Source organism: Hibiscus syriacus, unplaced genomic scaffold (genome assembly GCF_006381635.1).
Source record: "Hibiscus syriacus cultivar Baekdansim isolate YM2019G1 unplaced genomic scaffold, ASM638163v2 tig00110551_pilon, whole genome shotgun sequence".
Taxonomy (NCBI): Eukaryota; Viridiplantae; Streptophyta; class Magnoliopsida; order Malvales; family Malvaceae; genus Hibiscus; species Hibiscus syriacus.
The window spans coordinates 2,014,466-2,029,766 of record NW_024062778.1 but is presented as its reverse complement, the minus strand read 5'-3'; the positions used below and the strand labels follow the sequence as shown (position 1 = coordinate 2,029,766).

At 32.5% G+C, this 15,301-nt stretch overlaps 1 protein-coding gene across 1 annotated transcript; it reads right to left on the bottom strand.

Moving 5' to 3' along the window:
* Window positions 1-797: 797 nt before the first annotated feature.
* Window positions 798-4,406, bottom strand: LOC120131298 (4-hydroxy-tetrahydrodipicolinate reductase 2, chloroplastic-like). Its single transcript, XM_039148307.1, has 9 exons — window positions 4,313-4,406; window positions 3,938-4,148; window positions 3,037-3,271; window positions 2,670-2,803; window positions 2,507-2,581; window positions 1,968-2,069; window positions 1,613-1,722; window positions 1,429-1,516; window positions 798-936 (listed from the first exon to the last, which is right to left on the bottom strand). Exons 2-9 carry the CDS (start codon window positions 4,139-4,141, stop codon window positions 871-873), a joined length of 1,014 nt encoding a protein of 337 aa, XP_039004238.1. The 5' UTR covers window positions 4,142-4,148; window positions 4,313-4,406; the 3' UTR covers window positions 798-870.
* Window positions 4,407-15,301: the final 10,895 nt, after the last annotated feature.

The window sequence follows — 15,301 nt, the reverse complement described above, 5'->3', positions numbered from 1 at the left end:
GATCAATTTAGAAAGAGAGTCATAATTTAGGGATGAAATTAGAATATTCAAAAGTTTAAGGACTAATTTAGAATGAGAGACATTATTTAGGGATGAAATTTGAATATTCAAGTTTAGAGACCAAATTGAAATGATAGTCATTCTTTGAGGACACGTGATGCAATTATCTCAATTTCCCCCCTGAAAAATTTAGTTTTAAAAAATGCAAACCCTTCCATTTTTTATATAAACTAATGATATTATGTATTTATCCACTCATTAAGCAGTTTAAACAAAAATTAATCTTATAAAATCAAATACAATAAATTAATAATTCTCTTCCATCAATTACTCTTACTAAACAACAGAAAATAAAACACTATTTTCTTTGCTTCCTATCAAAGCAGCTTTGAAAAATATTTATTTGGGTGACTAGAAGATCCTATTAAGCAGGATTAAATTTGAATTTAAATTACTTAATTCCAAATTTTAATATAATGATATTTTAAAAATGGTTAAAATTATCATCAGGTGATTTAGCAAGATGAGATAATTCGAATCCCAACATTATAAATGGAAGAAACCAGACTAGAAAAGTCACTCATAATGGATTCCAAGAAAATCAACTTTCAGGCAGAATTTTGCAAGAAATCATTTCTTGTATTATTAAGAGCCTGTTTTATGGGGGCATTACTTAGGCCTACATTAACTATTCCTACGCAATGTTCAACATCAACAGCATCATATATATATTGGAATTCTTACACTAACTGCAAAGAACAAAGATTTTGCCAGTACCATTGAATGCAAAATTGCCCTACGTCTCATAATCCAAGATATCTTTAGCAAGGTACTAATACACTCAAAACGACATGCATAACAACACTTCTATCACATGTTACCTTCCCGCAAAACGTCAATCATATTATATATTCGCTTCTCTTCCTTCGATTTAACCTGCAATCATACAACATCTGGTAATCAAATACTGATACACATTTGTCAACACATTTGTAATCAGTTAAGAACCCTAAAGGGTACTCTACTTACCCTTAAGCAGTATTTTCAGTATAATCCGGATATTATTACCTTAACCAAATTGCATGCTCAAGTTCAGGGTAGTTCTAGTGTGAAGAACCTTAAGGTAAGAAAGGGTAAACCACCTATAATGTTACCAAAAGATACATAAAATGTCATCAAAGAATATTACAATGTTGAAATAATTTACGTGTCTTTCAATAACATTTTAGGTAGCTTACTGTATTTTTACTTTAGATTAAGGTTTCTTTTTCCAGTGTTTCCCTTATGTTCAGAGTTGAAGACAGTTGATTACAACAAAAGTTTGAAATCTAACCTTCTACTGGCTGAGCATGCGGCACTAGCAGTAAAAATATTCGGTAAAGCACTAGAATAGATTCAAACCGGCAAGGGAAATATAAATATCCGTACCTTCTTAGCAAGAAAAAGAACAGCATCAACAGTCCCCTCGGCATATATCGATCTTCCGCAAACATTATGCTGAAACTCAAATGACACTCTGCAGAAGAATTTGCAATTTGAGATCAAAGATAATCACTTGATGTTTACAAGTTGACTAGGATGAACGGTACAGTTGAAAATGTTAAGTCATTACGTTTGATCAGGTGATGTCAGGTGATACAAATGAAATGCGTGACCCAACAAATGTTCTTCTGGAACTCCAACCGTTTCAATCTGCTGCTTGGGATCCCGGATCATTTGTATCTAAAAAGGAAAAGGTAAACAACATTAAGAAGTCTAAAAAATTGAAAGAACCATATAATAAAAGGGATTTATAATGATCATAAAACCATTGGGTTGAAGTCGGTGGATTAATCATTATATGTCCTTCCAAAGGTCAATATCTCCCAACCTTTGTCCTATCTCACATCCCCGGCCCTTAAACAATAAGAAAAAAGAAATCTATTTCTCTTTTCAGTTACAATTACGAATATGTGAGAACCACACACCTGATCCATGTCAAATGACACCCCCAATTTCCGAAAGCAAGAAATAACAGCCTTAGCAGTCCCAGAGGTGTCCAATTTGCTTGCTTGATGGGACTCCATCACCTAACCATGATCGACGAAGATAATCAAATATGGAGCCAACAAGACAAAATAGGAAAGGTGTTGATCAAGGAAACTTATTATAAATAGTATTTAAGAAAAAGGACAGCATTCCAAAGAAATTTTACTCGAAGATCAGAAGATGAACATATTCAACATTAAACACAAGTCCAAAGAACTTGCTACAAACAAACACTAATGGATAAATTAAGCAAATGTAAGCTTCAAAGTTAACAGATATGTTTCCTTTGCTGGTCCAAGTAGTGCTATTTCTTCAAAATGTACCAAACTATCTTTTTGATGTTGCTTAAAAACAGAATTTTGCAGCCTCAATTGTTTACAAGTTATTATACTATTGATTGATTATAACTAATCAACCTTGTTTAAAATATTGTTCTTTCAATAACTTGGAGAACAAGTAACCTTTTTTTAAAAAGTACCTGCAGCGAATATCCAGAAAAGGCTCCATGAAATTGCTCAGCCATGATCTCCATGGCCGCAAGAAATGCAACGACCTATCAGAAACAGCAGTCTTAAGCAACATAAATAAATCTAAATTTCCACCCGTTAAAAGCTGTATTTTTTAACTAAGGGTTAAATGACCTGTTTCCCCATTTGTGGCGATATCACAGCATAAACCTTCGACTCTTCAACAGTCTTATAGAGTCGATCCCTGTCACCACCAGTGGTTCCCATAACAAAAGGTACTCCAACTTTGCAATATAGCTCAGCATTATCTATGTTTATCAAACAACCCAATCCCCAAAACAGTTAAAAAAAAGTGTGTATCGAGATGAAATCATAATATTGGACTCGCATATGGAATATCACCACAATGTGGCTGCAGACTTTACAGAGACATTATTCCACAAGCTACCAAAATCTTTCGCACTTAAATTCAGAGTATATAGTGACATTATTCAATATGGAATATGATATATTTTTGGATGCATGTTCCAGAATAGGTTACCATTAACTGTGGCAGGCACGGTGTAGTCCACCACGATCAGGTCTGGATACTCCTGAAAGACAGAAGAAAGGATGCTTTCTCTTTCAGAAGGACCATGCACGAGAATCTCTTTCCCGCAAAGTTCAGCAGTCTGTCCAGACTCCTCTGCACCAAAAGATACAGGCACAATGTGAAGGCCAGCAGAATCTGCTGCTTTGATAATAGACTTTCCCATTTTGCCGGTACAACCATTAACCTGCAGCAGACAAAAGAACAACAAAGGAATGGGGTGAATGTAAAACAATGTTGATCTGATACCCTATCTTCTCATTTAAAGGAAGTTCGTAACCATTTAGCATGAGTAACAAGGTAAAATTCAGAAGAGCATCCAAGCTGAGAAAGCAAAACATAGAAACAAGAAATGAAAATGTTGATAACACATGTGGGCTCAAACCATAACACATACTTAGAATTCAACACTCATACACACCACCAATTATTTTAATATCCAGGTACGTTTGTTCACGACACGTCCTACTCTTAGGGAGACAACTTTTCTTCCTCCGTATAATCGGAATCCAAAGAATAGCTAACAGAATAACCAGAAAAAGCTGTAATAACCTTATGTGATCCCCGTTCCTTCCCCATAGCAAATGCTCGTATAAAAGTGGTTAGGCAAAGTAGATATTCTAAACATGTTCACCCCAAAGTTGCTATCTATCTTTTGAATTCATATGGTTGTGATGCTTAGATCCTCAAAATCGATATACAAATTGTCAAAAAACGCTTCCTTTGGCATTGATCCAATTAAAGCTTACTCATTTACGATCAAACACTTTGGCTACATAGAAATAAATACAACTCAAGCTCAAAAGTTTAACTTTTTTTTTATTTTCTTTTAACAGAGAAAAGAAACGGGTACCATGATTGAGATGGCGGTGTCGGGTGAATTAGATTTCGGGTCATGTTGAAAGGTTCCGGTTGACGCCGACAACGATGATGCGACAGGAGCCAAACGGAAAGTGACTCTCTTAGGAACAAGACCTTGTCTTGTCGTGCTCCCCGACAAGAATAGCACCTTCTCGAACCGAAATACGTTGGAAGAGGCTTTAAGGAGGGAACCCATTTTTCAACTGTGAAAATAAAATAAGGTGAAGTGGGGAAATGAAGCTGATTTTGTTAGGTTAGAAGTAAAATGCTGAAGTTTATTGACTCAACAGAAGCTAGATGGAGAGGGAGGGAGGGTTTAGGGTTTATGATGATAGATGAAATTAGAACTTTATATCGTCGGGGTTACCTGGAGGCAGCGCTCAAATAGATTGAGTGACGCTTAAGAAGAGGTAGTGGTGCGGTGATGGTTGCAATGGAAGCGGCGAGGGAAGAGGGAGGGCAGTGATGATAACACAAAACCAGGTAAACTACAAAAATAGTCGCTTTTTTCAAAGTCGTTCAGTTTTAGTCCTTGAATTTAAAAATGTAAAGTTTTGATTAATGTTATTGATTTATCATGTTCTAGTCATTGAGACGTTAAATGTCATTAGTTTGATGACGTGACATATTAATAAAATAAATCATTTTTAATTTGATCCTTAAATTTAAGATAAAATACTATTTTAACTTTAAAATTACAAATAAAATATCAATTTAACTCTTAAATTTTAGATAAAATATTAATTTCACATGTGATTTTGACCAAAGTCTTCGGTCATCGATTGTCACCCACCATCATCATTGTTCACCACAGACCACTATTGATCGTCTTCCTCGATAATTATTAGATTTCAAAATTTTTAATTCACTTTTTATCATCTCCTAAACATAAATATGATAGTTTGTTTTATAAAAGGGTAGTTCTGTGGTGCGGCGCCTAAAAAACGGTTAATATACGGCGTGACCAGTTAAACAATTGACCGGTTAAAATTTATACCGGTTATGTTATATTATTTAACCGGAAATATTATAAAGTACAATAACATACTAGGTAGCGCTTATATAATGTAATAGGTAGCGCTTATATTTACCTATTTTATAAGTAATCCGGTATATTTATACCGATAGTATTACAAATTTACCTATTACATTATATTATTGAAAGTGTCCATACTTTTTATAAAAGGATCGATACTTCTTTTAAAGTTATGTAATTTATGTTTCAATTTTTTTTAATAGTGTTTCATGTTTTCCACCTACAATATTAATTTAATAATTTCATTTGCACAAAAAATTATTTGATTATTTGATATTTTATAAAATATTATTTAGAATTTTTAATTTAATAATAATATATATCGTAACGTAAAAAATAAATCATTAGACGCCTATAATTACTAAATTAATATCTTAAAACTCACTCAAAAGATAACCTTAAATTAATGTTTTCCACAGTGAAAAAAGTATGGACACTTTTATAAAAAGGATAGACACTTTACAATATAACCACTACCTATTACATTATATAAACGATACCTATTACATTATATAAGCGCTACCTATTACATCATATGTTTACCTATTATATTGAAAGTGTCCATACTTTTTATAAAAAGGATCGATACTTTTTTTAAAAGTTATGTAATTTATGTTTCAATTTTTTTAACAGTGTTTCATATTTTCCACCTACAATATTAATTTAATAATTTCATTTACACAAAAAATTATTTGATTGTTTTGATATTTTATAAAATACTAATACTACTCAATGTCAATTTCATTTTACATACCGAACCGCTCTGTGTGCCATCTCCCTTCATCCTTTTGCATTCGGCCATACTGTTAACATTTAAATTTTGTAATCAATTTAAAGTTTATCGATACTTTAATCCAATTACCATTTCAACAATAATAACAAAAGGACATTGATACTTACTAGAAGTACATATATCCACCCTTTGGTTGCTTTCGAGTCTCGGCCTCAATTTCAAAGTCATCTGCTCCACCAACAATTTTCCAACCCATTGACTCCATTTTTCCTTCATATATCAGTTTACGCAAATCAAATTATTTTGTTACATACACTTTATTCAATATACAAATATAGATAACTACTCTTGTGGTAAAACGGTTTTCTTCAAAAGAATTTGAATGGCCACACCAAAATGTGTCGGCACATTTATACAACCTATAATATCATTTTCTACTATAATATTTAATAAAAGTATCGACATTTATATTTTCCTTGAATATCTATTTCTACCTGCAATCGGTCCCAAATGCTTCCTTACTCCAAAACCCCAAACAACACATAAAAAACCCTATCGCGATTACTGAAATAATAAAAATTAGGGTTTCGATAACATACTTTTCGATTCGACTGCAACAACAAACAAACACAACTTCGCTTTAGAAACGCCTTTGAAATGCAGCACAATTACGCTTCGATTTCAAAAAACTCGTCCGTTCTATCTTTTTTCAGAGGATATTAGCTATGGCCTTTATATTTTCATCGGATATGTTATTATATTTAATCGATACAAATACAAAAGTGTCGATACTTTTATGTCAGGTGTCGATACTTTCGAAATGATAATTACCTATTTCTTTGAAAGTGTCGATAATTTATTACACGTACTTACGAAAGTATCGACACTTTCAATATATCCGGTATCATTTTACCGGTTTTATCATTTTGATACCGGTTTTATCATATTTTTACCTGTTATATCGTTGTGGATCGATATATTTTTTTAAAGTATCGACACATTATAGGCGCTATAACTGCTTCTCTTTTAAATTCACAAAGTGTCGATCCTTATATAAAGTATCGACACTTTTAATATATCCGGTAACGTTTTACCGGTTTTATCATTTTGTTACCGGTTTTATCATATTTTTACCTGGTATATCGTTTTGGATCGATACATTTTTTAAAAGTATCGACACTTTATAGGATTTAAAACTGCTTCTCTTTTAAATTCACGAAGTGTCGATCCTTATATTAAAGTACCGACACTTTAAATGTATCCGATAGCGCTTGACCGGTTTTATCATTTCTATACCGGTTTTGTCATAGTTTTACCTGTTATATCGTTTTGGATCGACACATTTTTAATTTGGATCGACACGAACCGGTAGCACAATTTTTTAATATTTCTTCATGACTTAGACCTACTTTTATAAGTATGGACACTTTTATAAAAATGATATACTTCTTTGAAAGTTATGTAATTTATGTTTCAATTATTTAATAGTGTTCATGTTTTCACCTACAATATTAATTTAATAATTTAATTTACACAAAATATTATTTGATTGTTTTGATATTTTATAAAATATTATTTAGAATTTAAATTTAACAATATAACCAAATATAATAATAATATGTTTTCAACAGTGAAATAAGTATGGACACTTTTATAAAAATGATATATACTTTTTGAAAGTTATGTAATTTATGTTTCAATTTTTTTAATAGTGTTCATGTTTTCCACCTACAATATTAATTAATAATTTCATTTACACAAAAAATTATTGATTGTTTTGATATTTTATAAAATATTATTTAGATTTTAAATTTAACAATATTAACTAAAGATAATAATAAATATATTTTCACAGTGAAATAAGTATGGACACTTTTATAAAAAGGAGATAATTTAATATAACAGGTAAAAATATGACAAAACCAGATTCATTATGACAAAACCGGTAAAATTTACTTGATATGTTAAAAGTATGGACACTTTTATAAAAAGGATAGATACTTACCGATAACTAAAGTTTACCGGTTACCAAATTTTTTAATAGTTTTTCATATTTTCTACCTAAAACATTATTAGGTGTCAACATAATAGGTACCGCTAAACCGAATTTATTAAATACATTTTAATATATCCGGTAATGTTGTATATTAGCCGTATATTAACCCGCCTTTCCTGAGACATTCCCTTTATAAAACCTTAAATTCTACAAATATGATTTAACCCTCTTTAATTATTTAAAAAAAAATTAAATTACAATAATAAATTTATAAAAAAAATTAATAATGACACTATCTCTCTTTTATGTTATTCTCTCATCTCTCTTTGGATAGGGGCTACGTCTATTCCTTCATGTTTTCGTTTTTGTTTTCATTTTATTATTATTTTTAATTATTTTACCTCATTTTTGGACTTTTGTTTCCAAGTTGATTACAAAAATCAAATAAATAAATAATAGAAAAGGGGAAATTATTGCAAATAGGGGAGAGCATTCATTTAAAAAAAATCGTGTTATTCGAGTTTATAAAATTCGAATTGAGTTGAATTGAGTTTTCAAGTTTCTGTTTAAATTTAATTATAAATATTTATAATATTATGATATTATTTGATTCCAATTTAAATAGTCTTTTATAACCTTATACAATAAGTATATTTTTCTTCATATTCTTTAATGTAATATACATATACCATACAAAGTTGAGGGACTCGACTCAAACTTGAAAATCAATCCACTAATTATTAAAAAGTTTGAGTTATTCGAGTTGTATTTTATAAATTGATTTGAAATTGAATTTTTTTGAGTCAAGTTGAGTTTGTGAAATTACAACTCGAAGTCAATTCAAGTCCATTTTTTTTGAAGTCGAGTTGAGTTAAAAAAATCAATATTTTGCATCGAGTCGAATTTTATTCACCCGTAATTACCAAGGAGAGAAAGAGACGACAGGCAGAGGGGCAAACACATGCATACTGAGAGGAGAAAAGAAAAGGGAAGAAAAGCAAAGATAGAGGGAATTAAAAAGTAGAGAATTAAAACACATGGGCTTCTCCAAATTTATTGGAGTGTGCTCTGTTATTGAAGTAGAGTTATGGGGTATATATGTTGGGATTGTTGCGGAATACGGCTATCGAATAGAGCAAAATCGCAACTGATAATTTGAGAAAATAAAAATGAAGATAAAGGAGACCCAAATTTTACGTGGAAAACCACTAAATAATATAGGGTAAAAACCACAGGCAAAAATAGAAGAATTTCACTATGAGAAAATAGGAATTACAACTTCTCTCGATCTAACAAGGAGAAAATAATGACAGTTCCCTATTGATAAAAAGGATAAAATAACTCTCAAGAAAACTCTCTAAATTATCTAGTGTTGGGAGAAAGCTAGAATGATTTGGGATGGTTTTGAAGCTAAATGGGTTAGGGTATTTATAGTTGAAACTTAAAGACTAATCTTGTAAATACCCTAAAGTAAAGGACTAAATGAACAATTTTCCCATTCCACTTTTCAACAAAATTTGTAGCCAACTTTGAACCACTTATCGGCTACCAAAGCCAAATTTGACTTGGACTTTCAACAATCTCCCACTTGAAGATTTGATTGGAACAATCATATCTTCACACCATTCTTTATACCTTGTACCTCTTTGCTGTATTCCAATGCTCTTTGCCTGAATTCGCCATGTACCGATTAACCACTTCCACTGCTTGTGCAATGTCTGGTCTTGTGCATATAATAGTGAACATAAACTTCTCACTGTCGATGCATACGGTACTCGAGACATCTCCATAATCTCTTTTCACTGCTAGGACTCATACTGGAGGATAATTTGAAGTTAATAGGAAAAGGGGTAGAAATTGGCTTACAATCTTGCATGTTGAATCGTGACAAGATATTCTTCAAGTAATTCTTTTGTGAAAGCCAAATCTTCCTATTACTTCTGTCTCGGTGAATTTGTATCCCTAGAATCTTGTTTGCTGATCCCAAGTCCTTCATTTCAATTTTACTAGCCAGTTGTGCCTTCAATTCTTCAATATGATCTTTGTTGGGTCCTGTAATCAACATGTCATCCACATACAACAGTAATATAACAAAATAATTATCACCAAACCTCTTGAAATAAGCACAAGGGTCTGCATTAAGTCTGTTGCACCCAAGACACATAATGAAGGAATCAAATCTCTTATACAAACACCTTGGCGCCTGCTTTAGACCGTACAAAGATTTGTTCAACCTGCAAACCAATTTCTTCTTTTCTTTTTCTTCAAAACCTTCAGGCTGGAGCATATAAATCTCTTCTTCAAGATTTCCATGAAGAAAAGTTGTGTTAACATCTAGCTGCTCTAGATGTAAGTTCAATGTAGCACACATTGCCAAGACTACTCGAACTGTTATTAGTCGAACTATAGGAGAAAATATTTCATTGAAACCAATACCTTCTTTTTGAGCATATCCTTTGACCACCAGTCTTGCATGATACTTCTCAACTTGATCGTTACCATTTCACTTGATTTTGAAGACCCATTTGTTACCAATTGGCTTCCTTCCTTGTGGTAGTGGCACAAGGTCCCATGTATTATTTTTATGAAGGGCTTCAATTTCTTCTTGCATCGCCATCATCCACAATGAAACATCTGAGCTGTTTATTACCTCCTTGTATGTTGATGGCTCACCGTCCTCTGTTAAAAGGCAGTATGCAATATTTCTTCTATAACATAATCTGAGTGCATATTGGGACGTCTTCTCGCACGATCTGATTGACGAGTTGTTGGAGCTTCAAAACTCTCTGGTTCTTGTTCATCATGTGCTGGTTCTGCTTCAGAAGAATATCCTTGTTCAACCTCTTTTTTCACATGTATCTGTGTAGTCTCTGACTTTTCAGCGCTATAATCTTATTCTTTTCTTTGTAGTTTATCTTCTATAAAGATAAAATTCCTACTGATGATCACTTTGTGGGTAGTAGGATCCCACAAGCGATACCCCTTTACACCATCAGCATACGCCAAGAATTTGCATTTCCTGGATTTTGGATCCAACTTTGAAATTTCTTGGGAGTTGTAAATCACGTACACAATACTTCGAAATACATGGAGATTTGAATAATCAACTGGTTTACCAGTCCACATTTCTATTGGTGTCTTCAACTCTATTGCAGTTGGTGGAGCTCGATTCACCAAATAACATGCGGTATTGACTGCTTCTGCACAAAATGATTTTTCTAGGTCTGCAACCCTCAACATTGCTCTTGTTCTTTCTAATAAGGTTCTGTTCATCCGCTCTGCCACTCCATTTTGTTGAGGAGTGTTCGCCACTGTGAACTGTCTTTTGGTGCCTTATTTCCTGCTAAAGTCATCAAATTCTTCACTTGTGTATTCTTCTCCATTGTCTATTCTGAAACACTTGATCTTATTTCCAGAATCAAGTTCCACCCGCACTTTGAAGTTTTTGAAAGTTAAAAACACATCTGACTTCTTCTTAATAGGGTACACCCAACATGTCATAGAGTAATCATCAATAAATGAGACAAAGTATTTTGCTCCGCATAAAGATGTAACTGGTGGTTGCCATATGTTAGAATGAACCAATTCTAGAACACTTTTGCATATAGAATTTGACGTGTTGAATTTTAACCGGTGTCGTTTACTTGTTATACAATGCTCACACAAAGTAAGTGATACATTTGTTAAGCCTGGAAGTAGCTTTTTCTCCACAAGGAATTTCATTCCTTGTTCTGACATGTGTCCAAGTTTCTGATGTCATAGCATTGCAGAATCGAACTACATGAGACAACAGAGGCTTCTGCTTCTAGCAAAGTCCATCTCTTCAGCATGTACAAGTTTGCTGCTATCTTTTCGCCTTTCATCACCACAAGCTCTCCACGGAACACCTTCATGATTCCTTTCCATTTTTCAATATTGCTTGTATTATTATCTAACAATCCGTAGGATAATAAATTTTTCTTCAGGCCTTTCACATGCCACACATCTCAAACAACTTTAATTATTCCATCATACATCTTCAATTTGATGGTTCATGCCAATGATCTCTAAGGCATGATCATTACAACTATACACAGATCCTCTTGAGACTAGTTCATAATGATGGAATCATTCTCTTCTTGAGGCTATGCGATATGTTGCTCCCAAATCAATGAGCCATATATCTGTAAATCTTTTTCCACATTCCATGGTGGTTGACACTTCACAACATAGAGCATCTCCATCATCTGAAGTGTTTGTGATATTGCCTTGTGGATTGGAGTTTTTAATTAGACTCCAGCAATCCTTTTTCAAGTGACCTTTCTTTCCATAGTTGTAGCACTTTAAATTCTTTTTGCTTCTCGACTTTGATCTACCATGTTTGTAACTGTTGCTTTGGTCACATTATGTTGATCTCCCTCTTATCGTTGTCAATGCTTCTTCTTGTTACAGATTTACTTGTCTGTCTTCCTTGCTCTTGCATCGATTTTCTTCTTGTAGAATACAACTGCAACGTCATTTAAGACTAGACTGGTGACATTACTGTTTGTCAAGCTGATGATGAGTTGATCATACGAATCAAGTAGACTTTGAAGTAGAATTTCAACACGTTCTTGTTCTCCTATTGTACATCTTAAGAATGTAAGCTGAGAAAATAAAGTGTTCAGCGTGTTTAAGTGCTCTGTCACTGAAGTAGATTATGGCATTCGGAGAGTGTACAATTTCCTCTTAAGGAAAATTTTATTGTGCAACGATGTGGCCTCGTACAGTTTGGTGAGATGATCACATATCTCCTTAGATGTATTCTTCTATTCGATGCTTAACAATACTTCATCAACTAATGCTAGATGAAAGTTTTCCATAACATTCTCATCCATTTCGATCCATTTGTAGTCATCTGTGAAATCTACCGGCCTTTCACTGATAGCTGCTAGACAATCGTCTTTCCTCAGGATGACCTTCATCTTCAATTTCTACAATGAGAAATTTCTCCCATTGAATTTTTCAATATCAAATTTCGTTGCCATAGCTTCTATTACGGATAGCTCCCACTATTTCACTATCGTGAATAGTTCTCTGGAACCTTCAAAGAATGGGTAATACCTTCTTACTTTCTAATGTTAGAGGATCCACCTTTTGGTGGCAATCACAAAGATAATAAGTAGATATTACAAACTCAAATCTGGCTCTTGATACCAATTGTTGCGTAATATGGCTATCGGATAGAGCAAAATCGCAACTAATAATTTGAAAAAATAAAAATGAAGATAAAGAAGAAACAAATTTTACGTGAAAAACCCCTGAATAATATAGGAAAAACCCACGGGCAAAGATAGAAGAATTTCACTATGAGAAACTGGGAATTACAACTTCTTTCGATCTAACAAGGAGAAAACAATGACAATTCTCTCTTGATAAAAAGGAGAAAATAACTCTCAAGAAAACTCTCTAAATTCTCTAGTATTGAGAGAAAGATAGAATAATTTGGGATGATTTTGAAGCTAAATGGGTTAGGATATTTATAGTTGAAGCTTAAGGACTAATCTTGTAAATATCCTAAAGTATAAGGACTAAATAAGCAATTTTCCTATTCCACTTTTTAACAAAATTTACAGCCAAGTTTGAACCACCTACCGGTTGCCAAAGCCAAATTTAACTTGGACTTTCAACAGGGATGTGTATCGTAAGGTACATGGGTTTTCGTCGTGTTATGGTTGAAACTGATAGTTTGAGGGCCATTCATTTGCTAAAGGGTGGGGAGGTCCAACAATTATGTTGTTTATCCGAGAGCTAAGGAAGGAACAATGGGAGCTGACACATTAGGCGCTCGGGAAATACCGTCGTAGATCATCTTGCCAAACTTGTGTGGTTAAACAATTTGGATATCGTTTAGCCTCCTCAAGGAGTTCACGAGCTGCTGTTGTTGGATGATACGAATGGAGAAATTACTAGTTGAATCCTTGTGGTTCATGGGGTTTAGCTCAACTCTTTAAGCTTTGTTTTAGTCTTATTTTGTTCTTGTTGTCGTTCTATTTTGGCATGTTTGTTTTCATTAGAGAGGTATTATCGTCCTCATCTTTGTAATGCTATCAAATGTATTTTTTCCTCTGACTAGGTTTAGGGGGATTTTTAATGAAACCTTTGGTAGCATCCCCTCTTTTTACCCAAAAAAAACTTTTAATGTAATAATAAATATCATTATATATATATGTGTGTGTGCACGCGCTCTCTCTCTCTCTCGCCCAAAATCAAAAATTATAAGGGTAAAATACATCATACCTCATTGAATTATACTCTATTCTATTTTACTCACTGTACTTTCAATTTTTCTAATTTACTCACTGAACTTTTGAATTACTCATGTTTTGATCATTCTGAATTATTTTATTATTATTTATGTATGATGTGGCATTTTTATTATTATTTAATATAAAATAATTGAAAATATAAAATAAAAATAAAAGGTGGTCGGACGTCACCGTCGACCACCTCGATTACCGTAGACGGTTGCCGTTCAGTCCCAAATTTCATTGGTCGCTTCATCTCGACACACTGAGTCTGAATCGTCCTCCATTTTGTCAGAACTTGCTCTAAAGTCAACGAATTGGTTTTGGGATTCATGGGTTTTGGGATATTTTTCGGTGAAACAATCACCATATTTAGACTCAGGGGGTCGAGACGATCCAACCTATGAAATTTAAGACTAAACGACCACCATTTACGACGGTCGACGGTGGCGTCCAACCACCTTCTATTTTTATTTTATATATATATTTTATTTTATTTTAAATAATAATAAAAGAGGCCACGTCATACATGCATAGTAAAAAATAATTCACAATGATCAAAACAAGATCAATTCAAAAGTTCAGTGAGTAAATTAGAAAAATTAAAAGTATGGTGAGTAAAATAGAAGAGAGAGTATAGTTCAATAAAAAATGATGTATTTTACCCAAATGATAAAAATGGTTACTACAAATTAAAAATAATAGTGAAAAAAAACCTATTTCATAAACTTTTCGTCTTCCTTGTTTTCCTTTATTTTATTGAGAGAATTTAATTTTTTTCCTTTTGTTCTTTTTTTTTTCCTTTTATGATTATAAAATCATTAGATGAGTTTTTGTTATACATATTTCATATTTATGATGATTAATAACCTCCAACATAAGATATTTTCTAGAGATTATTATGTCGATTGTAGTTTTCAGGATTTTATATTTCTGTTAATTACTTTTCCTTGACATGACTTTTAGCATATTTACGTGATCTATAAAAGTTAAATTAATTATTAATTAATCATATACATTCAACATATCTACAACTAATAATCATGACCTTAGACTTGACATTAGTAATAAGTATTTTTATGTAAACCCCTAACACTAGACGACTAGTAATATAATTTTTTTTAAATCAATTTTACATTTAAACTTTTCTTAACCTACTCCGTACATGAATTTAGAATCTTCATATACATTAATTTAAAATTTTAATTTCATTAAAATGTAACCTCCAACTAATTAATTGATGAGATGTGTTTCTTCCTTCAAAAATTACTTCAATTTAAAAAATATATGATATCAATTGATTAATTAAATATGACTTATAAATA

Excerpts from the sequence above, each read along its gene's own strand:
- LOC120131298 (XM_039148307.1), bottom strand. The coding sequence starts at position 4,141 with ATGGGTTCCCTCCTTAAAGCCTCTTCCAACGTATTTCGGTTCGAGAAG. Across the intron at positions 2,582-2,669 it reads CGCCACAAATGGGGAAACAG|GTCGTTGCATTTCTTGCGGC; the intron begins GTCATTTAACCC and ends TGTTTCTGATAG. Across the intron at positions 2,070-2,506 it reads TTTCTGGATATTCGCTGCAG|GTGATGGAGTCCCATCAAGC; the intron begins GTACTTTTTAAA and ends GATCATGGTTAG.